General features: G+C 44.3%; 1 protein-coding gene across 4 annotated transcripts in view; it reads right to left on the bottom strand.

Moving 5' to 3' along the window:
• The window catches only part of LOC139260068 (partitioning defective 3 homolog B-like), a 1,396,127-nt gene that overhangs the window by 834,662 nt on the left and 540,865 nt on the right, over positions 1-20,600 (bottom strand). For all 4 annotated transcript variants that reach the window (XM_070876196.1, XM_070876197.1, XM_070876199.1 and 1 more), the window contains 2 exons: positions 10,882-10,961; positions 4,785-4,871 (listed from right to left, as the gene is read on the bottom strand). In XM_070876196.1, coding sequence (XP_070732297.1) covers positions 4,785-4,871; positions 10,882-10,961 — 167 coding nt within the window. The remainder of the gene's footprint in view (positions 1-4,784; positions 4,872-10,881; positions 10,962-20,600) is intronic.

Below are 20,600 nucleotides of genomic sequence, written 5' to 3'. Positions count from 1 at the left end.
ACCTTTTCAAGGGCATTCACTGGGCAGAAGTTGGGCAAAACTCAGCCCATGGAGGCTCTTTACTTCCAGATGCGTGCAATCTGTCAAGCGGATTCTTGACAGATTGCACGTTCCGGGTTTAGGCCCATACTTAAACCTGGAACTTGCAGGGCCCCTAGGCGCACGTGCACACCTAGTACGTGCCCATAGGAGCCACAAATTCAGAGCCATTGTCTCACCAATGTCCTTAGCTTCTTTACCTACATCAACACGAGTATCTTTAAGCACTGCTTCACACAAAGGATGTGGAAATCTGGTACTCTCTCTCCCAAAAAGCTGTGGTTTACATCAAATTTACAGCACAGAAACAAGGCATTCGGCCCAACTAGTCCATTCTGGTGTTATTACTCCACACGAGCCTCCTCCTATCCCAATTCATCAAACCCTATTACCATACCGTTCAATTCCTTTCTCCCTGTGTACTTATCTAGCTTCCCCTTAAAGGGATCAATGCAATTCGCCTCAACTATTCCTTGTGGATGCTGGTGGTTAACTGCAAATTTCAAGACTGAGATCACTAGATTTTTGTTAGGTAAGTGTATCAAGGGATATGGAACCAAGGTGGCTAAATGGGTAAATGGAGTTAAGGTACAGTTCATCCAGAATCTAACAGAATGGTGGAACAGCTCAATGGGCTGAATGGCCTACCCCTGTTCCTATGCTGCGATTGGGAGCTTCTACGACAGTCTCGATAGCTGCTAGGCCATGCTTTCTACCCACAATGCAATGCAGCTAGTTTCTTGATATGCCAAATTAGCTCAGTACATGAGGTGCTAGCTTCACGTATAGTAATTTGTATGGTCCCATCTCCAACTTCCGTTTCCTCTCCAAATTCCTTGAACATGTTGTCGCCTCCTGTAATGTATTTGCTTCATGGGTTCTTTGCTTAAGAATTCATAGCAACACATTGCTGTAAGAACGAGTTGGTTTATTAACAAAGGTTTAACAATCACACTACACATTACCAGTTCATCCACCAGGCTGACAACCACCTGCCTCATCGTGGATCCCCTGAACCCAACTGGCTGGGGTTTTATTGAGTCTTGTGAACATCAAATGACTGGCTAAGCCAACTCTCTCTACAACTCTTTTGGGGGACAAAATAAACAGTTAGATCAAGTGCCCCCCCGATCTGGGGGACACTCCAGTCACTTTTCAAATGCCCTTTTTTTTGTTTTTTTGGGGGGTTTTTTTGGGCTTTAAAATCATATATTTTACAAGTGCCCTCTATAAAAGGGGAGGGGACACTAAAACCCGGCAATTAAAACAAATTAAACTTTAAAACATATAAAAGCAAATGAAAATTTGGTTGCCGGGGGTGACGATGCACTCCAGTCCAACTCTCTCTACAACTCTTTTTGAGAAGACAAAATTAACCAGTTAAATCAAGTGCCCCCCACTCTGGGGGACACTCCAACCATTTTTCCAGCACCCTTTTTTTTGTGTTTTTTTTTGTATTTTTTGTAGTTTTTTGGGGGGCGCTAAAACACACATATACACACACACACAAGTGCCCCCTATAAAAGGGGAGGAGGACACTTAAACCCGGCAATTAAAAAAAATTAAACTTTAAAACATATAAAATCAAATTAAAATTTGGTTGCCGGGGGTGACGATGCACTCCAGTCCAACTCTCTCTACAACTCTTGGAGTAAACAAAAATAAACATTAGATCAAGTGCCCCCTGATCTGGGGGACACTCCAAACATTTCCCAAGGCCCTTTTTTTTGGTTGTATTTTTTGGTTTTTTTTGTATTTTTGTAGGGTTTTTTTTTGTGTTTTTTTAGGGCATTAAAATTACATATTTTACAAGTGCCCCCTATAAAAGGGGAGGGAGACACTAAAACCCCTGGTAATTAAAACAAATTAAACTTTAAAACATAAAATCAAATTAAAATTTGGTTGCCGGGGGTGACGATGCATTCCAGTCCAACTCTCTCTACAAACCTGTGAGCAGATTCACAGGTGCATTCATTACATCTCCCAAATCCGTGCCCATCTTTCCCGCAATTCCACGTTTGTATCCCTCCAATCCAGTTTCCGCGACTGCCACAGCACCGAAACGGTTCTCATCAGTCACAAATGATATCCTTTGTGTCTGTGACAAAGGTAAACTATCCCCCCTTGTCCTTCTTTACTTGTCTGCAGCCTTTAGCACAGTTGATCACTCTATCCTTCTCCAACGCCTCTCCACCATCGCCCAGCTGGATGGGACTGCACTTGCCTGGTTCCATTCTTATCTAACTAATTATAGCCAGAGAATCACCTGCAACGGCTTCTCTTCCCACTCCTGCATCAGTACCTCTGGTGTCCCCCAAGGATCTATCCATGGCCCCCTCCTATTTCTCATCTACATGTTGCCCTTGGCATTACAATCTGAAAACACATTGTCAATATCCACATGTACGCTGATGACACCCAGCTCTACCTCACTACCACTTCGCTCGACCCCTCCACGGTCTTTAAATTGTGAAACTGCTTGTCCGACATCCAGTTCTAAATGAGCAGAAATGTTCTCCAATTGAATATCGGGAAGACCGAGGTATTGTTTTCGGTCCCCGCCAAACTCCGCTCCCGAATCACTGACTCCATCCCTCTCCCCAACTTCTGTCTGAGCCACCTTGGTGTCGTATTTGACCCTGAAAAGTGCTCTCGACCAAATATCTGCAGCATAACTAATGCCGCCTATTTCCACTTCCATAACATCGACCGTCTTCGCCCTTGCCTCAGCTCATCCGCTGCTGAAACCCTCATCCGTGCCTTTGTTACCTCTAGACTTGACTATTCCAATGCTCTCCTGGCTGGCCTCCCACATTCTACTCTATGTAAACTAGAGATGATCCAAAACTTGGCTGCCCGTCTCCTAACTCGCACCAAGTCCCGTTCACCCATCACCCCTGTGTTTGCTGACCTCTATTGGCTCCCGGTTAAGCAACGCCTTGATTTCAAAATACTCATCCTTGTTTTCAAATCCCTCCATAGCCTCGCCCCTCCCTATCTCTAATCTCCTTACAACCCCTGAAATGTCCGCACTCCCTAATTCTGGCCTCTTGAGCATCCCTGATTATAATCGATCCATCATTGGTGGCCATGGCCCTAAGCTCTGGAACTCCCTGCCTAAACCTCTCCGCCTCGCTACTTCTCTTTCCTCCTTCAGAACACTCCTTAAAACCTACCTCTTTGACCAAGCTTTTGGTCACTTGCCCTAATTTCTCCTTATGCGGCTCGGTGTCAAATTTTTTATCTCATAATAACCCTGTGAAGCGTCTTGGAATGTTTCACTACATTAAAGGTGCTATATAAATATAGGTTGTTGTTGTTGTAGTAGAGTTCTGGGTGAGGGGGCTAGCAGCAGGCATCACTAGTGTTGGTTTTTAACAGAAAAGGTTATCCATTCAATAGAAACCACAATTCCCAAACAGAAAACTTAACTTTTAAAATTTTTATAATAAAAAACAGCAGCATTATTTTTTTTCATGCAGCAACTTGTTATGATCTGGAACGCACTGCCTAAAAGAGTGGTGGAAGCAGATTTAAAAGTAACTTTCAAAAGGAATACTTGAAGGGGAGAAATTTGCAGGGCTATGGGGGAAGAGCAGGGGAGTAGGACTAATTGGATAGTTCTTTCAAAGAGCCGGCAGAGACACTATGGGCCGAATGGCCTCCTCTGTACTGTAAGAGACTATGGTTCGATTGTTTATGGGATTGTTTCTTCACCACTTGTGGAACTGATAAAAATGCAAACCATGATGATAGAAAAAAATAACAGCCAGTGGTGGGTGGCATGGGGAGACGATACATGGTACATGCAGTATGATGGTGTGGCACACATTTAGAATACAATAATGCATGATGACCCCATCCATGGGACTTTTTGGCTTATTTCCCAGAAGAAAAATGAACAACTTGATGCATTTACATAAAATTTACAGCATAGAAACAGGCTATTCAGCACAACTGGTCTGTGTCAGTATTTCTGATCCACACGAGTTTCCTTCCACCCCTCTTCATCTCACACTATCAACATATCCTTCTATTACTTTCTCCCTCGTGCACTTATCTAGCTTCCTCTTAAATACATCTATGCTAATTGCTTCAACTACTCCATATGGGAGCAAATTCCACATTCTCACCATTCTCTGGGTAAAGACCTTTCTTCTGAATTCCCTATTCGATTTATTAGTTACTATATTATATTTTTGGCCCCTAGTTTGGAACTCCCCTACATATGGAACATCTTATCTAGGTCTACTGTATCAAACCCCTTCATAATTTTAAAGACCTCTAATAGATCACCCCTCAGCCTTATCTTTTCTGGAGAAAAAAGCCTCAGCCTGATCATTCTTTCGCCCTCGAGATTTAAAAAACAATTGTTAAATTGAAATGCTCACCCTTGATTAAAGGAAATAATAATGGATATATGAGAAAAGCTCTAACTTCACTCTGCCTCAAAGTTACTAATTTCACTCAATGACCTCCATAGGTAATTGTGTCAATACCAATCTCACTTGAGGCCAAATTGTTATGGACTGCAAACCTGTAACATTCTGTAAACATACATATTGACAGAGAAACAATGCTTTGTCAATAAGGCCTGCATTCAAGCCCACTTTATTGAACCAGTGCTCAGCTGCAGCAGAGCTCATGTTGGGAGCAGCATATCCACAGGCACCATATGGAACCTGATCCCAAGGGACACAATCTCTCTGTAGTTTTAAGTATAGATGTACTTTTGGATACTTTACCTTCCACTCAGTGTAGAGTTAAAGGGCACTACATGGATTCCCAGAGGACCACCGTCTCCAGAAAACTCCACCTTCTTTGTCAAATCACTGTCAAAAAAAAAGACAAGATGGATGAGGTTACACCCAACAACAGCTGGGACTCTGCAAAATCACAGCTTTTTAACCCATTCCCCCAAATAAGTAAATAGTGTAGGGTGACTGGATTATAATGCATCTGTCAAGGCCTTAAGGATATTTAAGAAAAAAGATTCCAACAAGTCAAATGCAAATAAATAGAACAAAGGCATTGTGCTGCTGTTCTTCCTGCAGCTGCGTGTTTACAGAACAAATGACTACAATCGATACAATGGTTTGGTCTTCAGAAGTCAAAGCATTCAAAAAACAAGATTGCTGAAACAAAGGAGGAAAGTCTCCTCATAATGCCGCACCGTAATAGAACTCCAGTACTCAAGCTGCAAGTGTGAGTATGTGACAGAGATAGAGAGAGAGAGAGAGACAGAGAAAGATCAGGTTAGCTGCACAACTGTTAGCACCCGCAGCAAAAGGCACATTGACCAATAAAAATAAAACGTGTTTCAAATGTGAAATGGTACAATGTCTAGAATGTTGAAAACCTTCCACCTTATCTGGAAGGAAAATTGATGATATTGGGGGGAGGGAAGGGAGGGTGGAGAAAATAACCTAAATGGGAAAATTTACATCCCTGAGTGACTGTTGCCAAGCTGTTCAACTGTGGAGGGCATCACAACTAAGCCCGCTTCTGCCTTCAGACAGACACAGGCACAGACAGACGTGTTTCTGGATGGGACTTACGAATGAAAACTGTGGTTGATTTGTCTTCACTTTAACCCAAGAATTCAGAAGACAATTGTAGTATACACTAATACAAAAGCAAAATACTGCAGATGCTGGAAAATCTGAATTCACTGTAGCATACGCTACCTGGGCTAACACGACAGACCAGAACAAGAATTGAGAGACCTTCTGGTTTTTTGGTGTAGTGCTGCACCAAACAACACCTTGACCCTGCATGCCAGTTGGGAGCATTTCTAGTATGTTTACTTCACTGTGCAGAGGTAAGAGATGTAGTGGAATCGGGCACCTCTGATGATGCTCAACAGATAAATGCACTACCTGATATGCCCAAAGACCAGGAAAATTACAACAGGTTCAATCTGTGCTCGATAAGCATCTCAGAATCACTGGGCTGGGGGAAGGGGAAAGAGAAAATCAAGGATTGGAAAAGAAATGTAGAATGAGGAGTTTTATACCCCTAACCTGTTTTTAAAATCTAAAGAACTGGAAGCTCTCGGGCTCGATCACGGATTTATAATCAATTAGCCGCTCAGATCAGATGGTGTGGGAATGCTGCAATTAGTGCCTGTGCACTAGCAAGTGAACAAGCCAGGTTTTCCACTTCTGTTTGGCATCCTGATACCAAGCCACATAAGGAGATATTAGGGCAGGTGACCAAAAGCTTGGTCAAAGAGGCAGGTTTTAAGAAGTGTCTAAAAGGAAGAGAGAGAAATGGAGAGGCAGAAAGGTTTAGGAAGGGATTTCCAAAACCTAGGGCCGAGGCAGCTGAAGGCACGGCAGCCAATAGTGGAGCGATTAAAATCAGGGATGCAACAGGAGGCGAGAATTGGAGGAGTGCAGACATCTCGGAGAGTTGTGGGGCTAGAGGAGATTAGAGAGGTAGGGACAGGTAAGGCCATGGAGGACTTTGAATACGAGGATGAGAATATTAAATTCGAGGCGTTGCCAGGCCAGAAGCCAATGGTCAACGCACACAGGGGGTGATGGGTGAACTTTACTTGGTGCAAGTTGGACTACGGGCAACAGAGTTTTGGATGAGCTCAAGTTTATGGAGGACGGAAGATGGGAGGCCGGCCAGGAGAGCATTGGAATAGTTGAGTCTAGAGGTAACAAAGGCATGGATGAGGGCTTCAGCAGCGGATGGGCTGAGGCAGAAGCTTATAGTCTGTCATATGTGAATGACCAGAGATACCAGAGGGGGCTAAGTGTCCCATGGAATCAGACCCTAGAAAAGAGTTTTAACCTTCAGCAGGTGAAGAGGACAAGGGTAGAAAATTAGAGGAAGAAAAAAAATCTATTTCACCATCTTCCCAATCAATTACGATCCAAACAAGGGACTTCATTCCTCAATGCCTAGATCTATAATCCATTATAATAACCCTGTACTGCACTGGAGTGTCAGCCTAGATATTGTGCTCAAGTCTCTGGAGTGGGACTTGAAGCCCCAACCTTCTGACTCAGAGGCAAGACTGCTACCTACTGGGCCATGGCTGGCACCTTTATGTACGAGCCTGGACGGTGAGCACCAATGGGATATTGGACTATCAGGTTTATCATACCCAAGCCTGATTCAGACCTTGCCCGAAATTTTCTCATCACACACTTGACCGCAAACTCGCCGATTAACGACCTGGAGCAAAAACTCTGTTCAATATTTTCCTCTCCAACCCAAGATAATCAAGGCAATTTCTGGTTGCATTTTCATGCAAGAACCTGCCCAACAATTAATGTATTTTTCTGCTTTCATAGCTTCAGACAAGAGCACACAGATGTGTTGTGTCATGCGGTGTGACAAGAAAATATGAATTTCTCAGACAGAATGCAAAAGAACCAGAGAGATGAGGAGAATTTATTTTAAGCAGCAACTTATGATCTGGAATGCACTGCCTGAAAGAGTGATCAAAGCAGATTCAGTAGTAACTCTCAAAAGTGAATTGGATTAATACTTGAAAAGGAAGCATTTGCAGACCTATAGGAAAAGACAGGGGAGTGCAACTAATTGAATAGCACCTTCAATGAGCCGACACAGGCACGATGGGCCAAATGGCCTTGTTCAGCGTTGTAAGATTCTATGATTCTAAGATATACACACAGCCGTGAGATGTCTCCACATTATTCTACAGATATATATAAATACATATATTAAGATTGTTCTACCTGGTAATTTGTTTTTTAAATACATTGTGGTGGATCTTAATTGGCTGTTATTGTAAAGAATTTCTGGTTGCAATCCATAACTTCTTGCGTGTAAATAAATGGAAGGGTAATTCCATGGCGATGATGGGATTGTAGAGAACAGGGTTACCCAAAGTAGTAGATGACTCAAGACAAAAATTGTAATTTTACCAGTACACATTTTTAAAATCAAAAAAAGGTAAAGTTTCCTGTTATTTTTAATCCCTCCCTTTCTCCTCCTCCCTAAAATAGAAACTTTTCCTGTTTACATTAAGAAATTCTGGCATACAAGCCAGAAATTCCTGAAACACCACGACCGCCCAAGGGAAGAGCACCCGCACTTTGGTCACGTCTCAAGACATTGTGGCATTCCAACTGACCGTCAATTTTGAAGGAGGCAGGGATGGGTCAGCATCTGGGTCAGCTTACTGACTTCATTCAAGTTGGAGTCAGATAGAGTTAGGCCAAGTGGTAGTCAGCTCTCTACCACAGATCGAGGACGCAGATCAAGGAGAGGAACAACTTGTACGGCCCCCCTTCAGACAAGAAATTATGCTGGTCACACAAACGTTGCTTCACTCAACCAGTTGGCAGCCGTGCCTTAAGTCATCTAGGCCTGAAATTCCCTCTCTAAACCTTTTCCCTTTTCTCTCCTCCTTTAAGAGACACTTTAAAGCCTACCTCATCTGTCTTAATATCTCATGTGGCTCAGTGTCAGATTTTATTTGATAACGCTCTTGTGAGGCGTCTTGGGATGTTTCACTGTGTTAAACGCGCTATATAATTGCAAGTTGCTTCTGTTGTCAAACAATTTTCTCCACTCTTGTCTCTCCCCCACCCCCAAAATAGGCTGGTTAATCCAATGCAGGAAAAGAAAATGGGATGGAAAGACTTTGGATAAACTGTCACTGCCTCCCCAGATATATAATAGTTGTGCAAAACAGAAAAAAATTAATCAGAAATATTTATGAGTTAGAGAATTCAGAGGCATAAAAACAAATGACCAGCCTTGCACCCATTTTTTCGGCGATATTTCGCCTTTTTTGATGTTAAAAGGTGTTCACCTAAATTGGCCAAAGTTGTGTGCCGGCAGTTTTGAAATATCGCTGAAAAGCGGACCGCCATCATGCAACACCAAAAAAAGCAATATAACTTTAAATTGGCTGTTCAGCGCACCCGTATTCTGCGCCCAAAAAAGACACCTGAGAAAAGCTGGATTGCAGCCCCAGAAACAGTGGTCAGTACGAAGACCTGCAAAAAAGTTAAGTTAAAGCTTTTATTTTTTAAATTCTTTTGCAGCGATTACTTAGTTAAGGGTCTTGTAAATGTTTTGTTTTTTACAATTTTGTGTGTGTGTGTTTCCCCCCTCCCAGGGCCTGTTTTTTTTAGCAGTAATTGGCCTCGGACTAAAGTTGACGAAAACCACGGTTTCCACCGCAAATCCTCATACAATGCCAATTTTTACTGTCGGCCGCATTTTGTTGCCAATTTTACCCTTTTAAAAAATAGCGGTATTTGTAATGGTATTTTTGCGCAAAAATGAAGAAAAAATACCGCTAACACCAAAACACCAATTTCTAGCCCAATGGCTCTGATGGAGGAGCAACTGATAGCTCATTTGTTAGCAGGAAATGTAAGTCACTAGTAACTTTAAACAATTTATTTTCCTCACGAGGAAATGGAGGAAGATAAGGAGGGATGCCATACTTCCCCATGAGATAAAAGTTGTCATTTTCAAGGCTATGTTGGGTGCAGGCTGGGCAGGGAAGGGGGAGGGTGGGAGAACATTAGTAAAATATCAGTACCTAAGCCAGTGTGTTCTTGAACGTCAGTGTTGCAATTCATCAAAATCACTGAGAGCATCATTTTGTGATGGTTTATGTGAAAGAGATAACTTCCATTTTGTGATAGAAATATAGATAAATTGCACTTTTGTTCAGTATTTTCTCCCCACCCCATTCTTTGTCATATCTCTCAGCTGTGGCTCAGAGGATAGCACTCTCACCTGAGTCAGAAGGTTGTGGGTTCAAGCCCTACTCCAGAGATTTGAGCACAAAAATCTAGGCTGACACTTCAGTGCAATACTGAGGGAGTGCTGCACAGTCGGAGGTGCCCTCTTTCTGATGAGACATTAAACCAAGGCTCTGCCTGTTCTCTGAAGTGGACATAAAAGATGTCATGGCACTATTTCAAAGAAAAGCAGGCAAGTATACCTGGAGTCCTGACCAATATTTATCCCTTACTCAGCATCACAACAAACATAATATGGCCATTATCACATTGCTGTTTGTGGGAGCTTGCTGTGCACAAATTGGCAGAGACACAGAAAAAGAGACAGAGAAAGAAATACAGAGAGACATAGAGAGACAAAGAGACAGAGAGAGTGACAGAGACAGAGAGAGTGACAGAGACAGAGAGAGTGACAGAGACAGAGAGTGACATTGGCCTTCCTCACTGACAATGAGCTGAAATTGAGAACTCATGCCCTACCACTACATGATGTCACACTACCAACACCACATGACTATCTCATGGAGATTTGTTCCTTAGTATCAGCAGATTGTTTTAAATAAAGGCCTTTTTGTTAAAACTCCACGTCAACGTGTTATCCTATGTAATGTAGCAAAAAAAACGTGGCAACAACTGGGTGCAATGCTTTTCCTTACAAAGAGAAACTGGAAAGCAGTCAACAATTTTAATAATTGGGGCTAGAAGAAGACATTTGAGAAGAAATGAGAACGATTAAACAAGCTAGGCTCAATGGTGCGGAGAACTGATCAACCAATATAGTTGGCCAGTGGGATGACAAGGCTTCCCTTCCCATCACCTCCAACTTGAGGACAAGAGGGAGTCTTCCCTGGGGTGCTCCGTATACCAGTTGGTTTGTATAGAAACAACTTTATAAATTTTGCAACAACTAACATAGCTACACCCCTTTAGAAATGTAAGATTAGAAATGGCAAGAGGACTGGGCGCCACACAGAGAGAAAAAAAATCACACACTTCACACAAATGAAGGGAAGAAGGGATATATGGCGCATCTTTCCTCCCACAGAGAAAACCAGTCACTGAGTTCAGCTCCCCGATACTAATTGATTCACCATACCCGAAAGTGCATTTTGAATGCTTGTCCATCAGTCCTGAGTGGTCTGTTCTTACATTGTCTGTAGGTGCCCAGTTCGCTCCCTGTAAGATTAGGAGAGACAAATGGTTATATAGGAATTCCATCAGATCATTATTAGAGGCTGTGTGTCAACCTACTTGATGTTGGCCAACTTTTGCAAGTTCTCGAGATTGGCATATATGATTCACTATGGTTCTGTTTTGAAATACATCTCCATGTTCCACCTTTTGCACAATAAATGCAAAACTAACTGCTGAATTCAATCAAACATATAAACAGGAATTTTCAAATCTCAGGCAAGTGTTTCAACAGCAGGATTAGTTAACTAAGGCCAATAATTTAATTGTTTTGATTTATAATATTAGGCAAATCTATAAGTAGACGTTGTGGATTGCAAACTGTTAATAAAATACTTCACAATATTTATTCTGCCTTTCTTTATAAGAAATCTTCACAAAAGCATTGACATAAAATTAAAATCAGAAAACGTAATTAAGCTCATCTCACTTTTTCTTTATTAGAAGCTTTGAATTTCACGTAACGTTTAAGCCTCAAGTGCATGGACCAGAACATAAAGTCAGTTCGAACTGCCCATTTCAACAAGGCGAACTATAGCCCATTTACACATAACTGAAACCAGGATTGGAAATTCAATGATTTTTAAAAACACATTTTAAAATAAAAGTTTACAAATAGTATTTGTTCACGAACCTTGATGGTTCCTATTGGCATCTTTGCAAATGTTAATCTGTTACCTGTGTTTCTGATCAAGGGGCCTTACACATCACTATTAATCGAATTAGTTGAATGGCTTTTGTATGTCGAAGGTGCCATAACACCTGTGCAGACAAATAAATGTACAAAGGATGCATCTCATGATATTAATCTTACTAGTTGAGGTAAGCATAAAAAGACTGAGACACATTGGGCTAGGCGTTCCACTTTGCTGTCTATTGCTCCAAAAATGGGCGATATTCCAGCGATGTTCGATGTCCCAGCTTTAACGATCGCTGGCTCATCGCCCATTTTTTGGATGGCGATTTTCCACTCGGCAATAGGCCAGCGATGTCACATGGGCGATGCTAAAGGTCAGCGGTGTGACGTTCGCCCAACGAACGGCCAGCGATGTGGAAGGCAAAAGCTTCCCCAGCAACGGCCTTCTGTGCAAGCGATTTTTCAATTTTTTTCCATTTGACAGCATTTTGCGCATTTCGGGAGGTCAGGGGTCATCCACACATGCGCAGAAGGTCGATTGTGGTGGCAGAGAGCAAGGAGAGAGGTTGGATTAGGATTAAGAGAGCAAAAGGTGATAAATTGGAAAACGTCAGTGTGAAAAGTGTCATTTGAAAATGTGTAGTTGAAAACATTAAGTTTTATAATATTTTGAATTCACATTTTAAAATTATCAAATATGTCAGCATCATCATCGGATGTGGAGGAGGCTTGCAAAAGGGCCAAGCCCTTCTCAGATGAGGCAAACGAGGTCCTCGTTCAGGAGATTTATGCAAGGTGGGGCGAGTTGACCAGGGGTGGCAGTGGGAAACCCCCACCCAGATGTACAGGAATAAATGGGCCGAGATTTCGGACGTGGTCTCTGCGGCGTCTAATGAGGCGAGGGGGGTCGACCAATCCCACAAGAGTTGAAACAGCCTGGTCATGTCAGCAAGAGTAAGTACAGATTTTACATTGTATATTATTGTAATTTTAATATTAAATTGCTTGCATTGAAATATATTTTGTACACAGCGGGACACTTTTGTACATTAGCTCCTGACATTGCAGACCTCACTAGAGATTGTATTAGAGAGAGATATGTTTGTGTCAATCATCACCTCGTATCCCCGATATGTGTTATAACTGTTAAAATGTCTTTCCATGATAGTACACATACCATACAGCTTATGCCATGCACTTTGACAATTTTGCAGAGAAAAAGATATCGAACAACCGAGCCCAGCAGAGGCACACGGGAGGGGGCACAGCTGCCTTACAAACGCTGAGTGACATTGAGGAGCGTGCTGCGGCTCTGGTGGAGAGCCGCAGTCGAGCGGCCACCTCCCGTGGATCTGCTGAGCCCTCTGATGTGTCACGTGAGTAAAGTATCAAGCAGTGTTAAAGTAAAGTAACGAATGTACGGTCCTCTTAATCAATCTGTCTATTTCAGACTAATCCTGCCTTCACAACTCTGTGTTACTCAATTCCGCATAGATGTACTACCATATGTACTAGCATGATGCATTGTTATGCAACGTCTCCTGGTCTCATTTATTGTAATATTGATGCTCCTCTGCAATGTGTACCCCTCCGCTATAATAAACTCAATAAGTTCAATTGTGTTTTGCAGGGCCCACAACACAAATGTGCAGATCACCAGCGGTTCCATTACAGGTGGTCCTCACCAGGGGTAGGGAGGAGGAGGAGGAAGATACCACGGAGCCTGAGACAGAGGAGGTTGGAGGAGGAGGAAGTGGATTTGGAGGAAGATGACCCTAGCATCCCTCATCATGGGGTGGAATCACCTGTGGGACCTGTGGCCATTACGTCGGCATCTTCAACGGAAGAAACAGCGGAACCAAGCGGCGTGCAACTGTCAATGCCAAGGCGAGCATTAGTGCCTTTGCAGACCCCCACGGAGGTCGCGTCAGCGAGTAGAGTACACGCCTATCCTGGCCGATCGCATGAATGGCTTGGCTCAAATGTGCGAGGAGACCATCGTGATAAGTTGCGACCATCTCCGGACATTTGTGGCCTTCACGGAGACCTTCTCGCGGGTGTCACAACAGACGCTCGAGCAGATGATTCAGCAGATTGTCGCCACCAATGCCTTGCGGCATTGCATTGTTGGCAGGACATGGCGCTGCACCTGAACGTGACGTGATACTGCAGACGACAAATGCCAGCACACAAGTGGGTCAGGAGGAAACAATTCCTTCTGACTCGGAAGGCGATCCCCATGCATCGCCTTCTCCTTCTACAACCCCCCAACAAGCGATCACACCAGCAGTTCCCCCACCACAGCAGGAAGTCTTGCCGTTGACAGTTGCATGCCCACGATGTCTCTGTGCCACCCGGGAACCAAATTGGGTGGGTGGGGCTAAAGTTCGGGGAGGGAAATGTGGCCGCAGATGATGTGTGAATATTGTTTGTGCTTTCTGTTAATGGTTTAATGTTGGGGTGTTGTTTGGGGAGGTTGGGTGGAAGGGTGAGTGGGTGGGTGGGTTGTTGGGTTGTTCCTGTTGCAGTTGAAATTTAAATTTTGTTTGAGTAAAAATTTATTACATTTTACAATTTACAATTGTTGTGCATTTTCTTATAACGCAATAACATATTAATGTAAACAATGGCAACATAGCTCAACGCTAACGCAAATGCAATAAACGTAACTGTAACTCTGACTGTCCACAATGAAAGTTCATGCAAAGCATTCATTTATGAGCTGCTCATGCAACACTTTTGCAGCCATGTAACTCCCACGGGGTTTTTCCAGTCTTGCAGGTGGGCATGGGAGCATCGCCAGGTTGAATGTCTTCCCGGAGGTGCTCATCGGCCTCCTCGTGCTCCTCCTCTACCTCTTCCGTCTCCACTCCTTCTTGAGGTGGACCGTCAGCCCCATAAGGCAAATGTTGTCCTCTCCTTATAGCCAGGTTATGTAACATGCAGCACACCACAATAAACTCAGCGACCTGGTCAGGATGATACTGTAGGCTGCTTCCTGAGTGGTCCAGGCATTTGAAGCACTGATCTAGGACTCCAATTGTCTTTTTGACAATGTTGCATGTAGCAATGTGGTTTTTATTGTAACGCTTCTCAGCCTTAGTAACGAGGTTACGCAGGGGGTTCATGAGCCAGCTGGCAAGGCCATATCCTTTATCCCCCAGCATCCAACCGTGACCTTGTGGCTGATTGGCAAATAGGTCAGAAACAGGATGTGTGTATCATGGACGCTGCCTGGAAAATTAGCATTAACTTCCATAATAATCTGGTTGTGGTTGACAACGAGCTGCACATTCAAGGAGTGGAATCCCTTTCGGATATGAAACACCTCCGCATTCTGTAAAGGTGATTTCAGGGCGATGTGCATGCAGTCTATTGCTCCCTGCACCTTGGGGAAGTTTGCAATTCTCGAGAACCCCAAAGCCCTCCTGGTTTGTGCCTCACTGGTCATAGGGAAGTTTATAAAGTCCATCCTGTGAGCATAAAGGGCTTGAGTCACCTGTCAAATGGAGCAGTGTGTGGCGTGCCGAGAGATATCACAGATGTCGCCAGCTGAAGCCTGAAAGGAGCCCGATGCATAGAAGGATAGTGCCGCAGTAACCTTTACCTCAACGGACAATGCGGTCCTGATGATGCTGGCAGGCTGCAGATTCCCCTTGATGAGCTGGCATATCTCATCGATTACCTCCTTTCAGAAGCGCAACCTCCGAAGGCACGCGTTATCAGACAAGTTCAGGCAAGATTGCTTTTCCTTGTAAGTTCTTTGGCTGTAAGGTCTCCTCATATATCCACGCGTTAGTCTGCGACCTCTACGATTGATCCCTTCACTTAACTCAAGCTCAGATGCCAGCAGTTCTGCACTTACAAGTAATGGCAGATGCAGCCCCCATTCTTTCATTGCTTATATAAATGCCTTTTCTACTGCTAACTGACATTCTACAAAAATAAATGAAAATATAATTATAATAATATAAGTTTAAATTTGACTGGATATATCTGTCAAATATACTTATAACTTACAAATTATTAGAGCACTCTTGTTTTTGCAGCCTCCCTCCTTTCCTCCGATATTCAAAATGGCGTCAAAATGGCATCCGTAGTGCCCGAGCTCTGTGAGTAAAGCCCAGGAAAAGCAACTATTTCCTGGCAATGTTGTCGGCGAGTGATCAGCCTGGCGATGTGCCGAAAGTTAGACTGGGCGACGTGCAGGCAATCACCTCGGCAGGGTGAAAAGCCAGGGGAATAATTTTTCGCCGATGATCCAGCCTGAATTTCTACTTTTTTGTCAAAATGGGCGATGAAAGGCTGTTTTGGGCGATATATGGGCGATGTGAAGTGGAAAGTCGAGCCCATTATACAAGGTACCAAAAGGGAACAGCAATCCAGAAGCCAAACACACACTAAACAAGTCCTAGTCAAGCAAATGATTGATAAGCTTTGACATAACAACAACTTGTATTTATATAGTGCCTTCAACATAGTAAAACGTACCAAGGTGCTTCACAAGAGTGATATAAACAACATCTGACATGGAGCCAAATAAGAAAATATTACAATGAGCGAACAAAAACTGTCAAAGCGGTAGGATTTAAGGAGTGACTGAAAGGAAGAGAGGTACAGAGGCAAAGAGGTTTCGGGATGCAATTCCAGAGCTGAGGGCCTAGGCAGTCAACGCTGGAGAGATGAAAATCGAGATGCGCATGAGGCCAGAATTGGCGTATACAAACACTTGCTTTCTTGTCACATCTTTACAATGCTTGAAAGAGTAGAATCTACCACAGTATAGGCTATCCTTATCACGGGCAGTTAAAACACAGCCATCACTGGATATATATGAACTTTTTGGAATAGTAAGATGGCTAACAGTGACAAGTAGGGCTCAGCTTTCTTGAAGGGTCCCAAGATTCTACCACCTATTGCAGTCATCGTTGTCACTTCTTTGCCCTATCACTGCACAAATGGAATTCCAAGACAAGGAGCTGAACTTCCTTCTCTACCAAAGGATTGTGTTTTTTTTGTAAAACATATTGGCTCTGAAGTTGCGGTCAGGAGGATGGTGTACTCCCAGAGTATGTCGTTAAACCACCACAGGTTTGGGATTTCCGCATGCACTTTCATAGAAAGATGATCCACTGTGACTTTCAATCTTCATTGCTGGTGAAAAGTTAGACTAATTGGCCAGCAACTGCGCATCAATTACACTGGAAAATGTTACGGCTGGTGCAAACAGGCACAGGATGATAAAATTGCAATTTCAGGACCATAATAATTAAAAATGAACAAGTGAAAGTATCTACCATGCTGCTGTAAAGGCTCAATTTGAGGGATGAGATTGTTTTAATCTTTATTTTTAATCTTGCAGAGTTATCCAGTAAATAACTGTACTTACGCCAAAGTATTCCCTGTGTTTTTTAAAGCCAAATACTGTACTTATCAAATAAATATAATTAGTATTACACCGTTTTATTTACAAGTACTTTTATGTTGACTTGAAATTTTTCCTAATTGGCTAGTGAAAGTAGCACCGCCCCACGTGATCCCAGGTACACTTACGCACAACAGTGCGCACCTGGGATCCGTGGGCCACTATGCTGCGCACAAACCCACAGAGTTTCAAAGCAAGTTTTCACTTGGAGCTTCACATAAGGCAAGTGCAGATTTCGTTCGGAGGCGTACTCATTAACTACGCCACCGACCGCAAGTTCAGGGTCAATTAACCAGATGGTGAACAAACACAAATGGGCAATTACTTGGATATTATATAATATGCATTACTACTGAATATGATCTGCTTAGTCTGATTGCACATGAAATCTGAATCATTTTACTGGTGGATGGGACGCCAGCCACACCTCAGTTGGTAGCACACTCGTCTCTGAGCCAGAAGGTTGTGGGTTCAAGCCTCACTCTAGAGACTTAAGCACATAAGCTAGGATGACACTTTAGTGCAGTATTGCATTGTCAGAGGTGCCGTCTTTCGGATGAGACGTTAAACCGAGGCTCCGTTTGCCCTCTCAGGTGGACATAAAAGATCCCACTGCACTATTTAGAAGAGCAGGTGAGTTCTCCCTGGTTGGTTGTCCATTATTTATCCCTCAACGGATGCCACTAAATCAGATTATCTGGTCATGATCTTGTTAAGTCCTGACTCTAATGTACTGACTCACACGAGACACATACTGAAGTCAAGGTTACTCAGGACCTGCACCTTTAATTCCAGCTCTCCAGTGCTGCACTTGCCTGAGACCTCCCTTTATATACCTCAGTGGGACAGGTATGGAGTGTCTCCTGAAAGTGCACCCCTGGTGGTAAGGTATGCTTATTGTTACAGGTCATATCCAGTTACAGTCATGTATAGCATGGTAAGATACAGTTATATACAGTAATGTGAGATACATGACATTACCCTCCCCCAAAGTCTGATTGCCTTTATAGATTCAGCCTCTCAGGTGGTCTGCGCTCTCGCGTGGAGCGTCTTAGTTGTGGTTCAGTTGTTTGCCTTGGTGCCTGTTTTTCGTTCGGTGTGATTGCTGGTATCTCGCCTGGGCTGTCTGTTTCGTTCGGTATGATTGCTGGTATCTCGCCTGGGCTGTCTGTTGAGACTGCCCTTTCCTCAGGTTGTTCCACCTGTCTATCCACCAGGTGTGGTGTGAGTTCCACATTGCAGTCTGCCTCTGGTTCTTCAGTGTTATCAGTGAATCTACTTTTTACTTGGTCTACATGCCTCCAGCAGGTTTGGCCATTATCCATTTGTACAACCAGTAGCCTGTTTCCCTCTTTGTCTGTTACTGTCCCTGCAAGCCATTTGGGACCCCGGCCATAGTTTAGCACAAACACTTTGTCCCCAATCTCATTCCACTTCCCCCTCGAATTTCGGTCATGGTACTCAGTTAGCTTTTGACGCTTAGCCTCAACAATTTCATGCACGTCTGGGAGGATTAACGAGAGCCTGGTCTTTAAGGTTCGTTTCATCAATAGCTGTGCGAGGGGAACCCCAGTCAACAAATGCGGACGAGATCTGTATGCCAGCAGCAGTCGTGACAGGCAGCTCTGCAGCGTGGGACCTTGGATTCTGAGCATGCCTTGTTTAATGATCTGCATTGCTCGCTCCGCCTGGCCATTGGAGGCCGGCTTCAACGGTGCCGTCTTAATATGATTATGCTGTGGTCAACTATGAAATTGTGAAATTCTGCGCTGGTGAAGCACGGACCATTATCGCTGACCAATATGTCAGGAATGCTGTGCGTTGCAAACATGGCTCTAAGGCTCTCCACAGTGATGGAGGTGGAGCTCGAGCTCGAGTTTAAAATGGTGCACTCGATCCATTTTGAAAATGCATCAACGACTACAAGGAACATTTTGCCCATGAATGGGCCCGCATAGTCTACATGCACCCGCAACCACGGTTTGGTGGGCCAGGGCCAGGGCCTCAGGGGGCATTACTGAGTTGGGCACAAATGGTGCACCGACGGACGCAGAGCTCCAAGCCCGCGTCAATGCCAGGCCACTAGACATGAGATCTGGCTATGGGCTTCATAAGGACGATCCCCGGGTGCTCGCGATGGAGCTCCTGGACAAACGCCTCCCTGCCTCGTAAGGGCATAACTACTCGGCTGCCCCACATCAGGCAGTCTCTGCCTGTAGTGAGAGTTCATGCATGCGCCTATGGAAAGGTTTGACCTCCTCGGGGCAGGCATCGCGAGCCTCTGCCCAGTCACCGGTTAAAACGTATCTTTTAACTAGAGATAACGTGGGGTCGCTGGTCGTCCAGGCTCTGATTTGGCGAGCCGTCATGGGCGAACCTGTGGATTCAAAGGCATTGATTGCCATGACCATCTCACAGTCCTGTTCATCGGACCCTTCTGTGGTCGCCAGGGGTAGCCTGCTAAGCGCGTCGGCACAGTTGTCTGTGCCTGGTCTGTGCCTTATCGTGTAGTCATAAGACGCCAGCATGAGTGCCCACCGTTGAATGCGCGCCGAGGCGTTGGCGTTGATTACCTTGCACTTGGATAGTAGGGACGTGAGGAGTTTGTGGTCAGTTTCGAATGCAAACTTGGCCCCGAAAAGGTATTGGTGCATCTTTTTGACACCGTACACGCACGCGAGCACCTCCTTCTCAACCATACAGTACCCGGCTTCGCCCGCGAAAGTGACCTGGAGGCATAAGCAACGGGCTGCAATTTACCCGCATCATTGACGTGCTCGAGAACGCATCCGACCCCGTACGATGACGCATCACACGTAAGGACTAACTTTTTACCTGGGTCAAAAAAGGCTAAAACACTGTTGGAACATAGAAGGTTGCGTGCCTTATTGAAGGCGCGTTCTTGGGCATCCCCCCAAAACCAATTCGCACCCCTTTCTGAGTAGCATGTGGAGAGGCTCCAGCAGCTTTGCTCAAGTTCTGCATAAAGTTCCCAAAGTAATTGAGTAGCCCGAGAAAGGCGCGCTTCGGTTTTGGATTCGGTTGGACTGATTCCATCAGCGGCAATCCTTCTGCCCAAAAATTCAACCTCAGGCACGAGAAACAGATACTTGGATTTCTTAACTCTTAGGCCTACCCGATCCAATCGACTTAGTACTTTCTCAAGATTGCGGAGATAACGAGTCGGTGTCCCTGCCCGTGATGAGTATATCATCTTGAAACATAACCGTCCCTGGGATGGACTATTCCATGTTGCGCTAGAATATAGCAGCTGCCGACCTGATGCCGAACGGGCATCGATTGTACATAAAAAGGCCTCGATGTGTGTTGATGGTGGTGAGTAGCTTAGACTCTTCGGTCAGTTCTTGCGTCATATACGCAGATGTGAGGTTAAGTTTCGAGAAAAGTTTTCCTCCAGCCAACGTGGCAAATAGATCCTCCGCTCTGGGCAGCGGGTATTGGTCCTGTAGGGAGATTCTGTTTATGGTAGACTTGTAATTCCCACAGATTCACATGGTTCCATCAGGCTTCATGATGGGGACGATGGGGCTTGCACAGTCGC

Source organism: Pristiophorus japonicus, chromosome 3 (genome assembly GCF_044704955.1).
Source record: "Pristiophorus japonicus isolate sPriJap1 chromosome 3, sPriJap1.hap1, whole genome shotgun sequence".
NCBI classification, from domain to species: domain Eukaryota; kingdom Metazoa; phylum Chordata; class Chondrichthyes; family Pristiophoridae; genus Pristiophorus; species Pristiophorus japonicus.
Note: the sequence above shows the minus strand (reverse complement) of the source record. Positions and strands in the feature narration are given on the sequence as shown.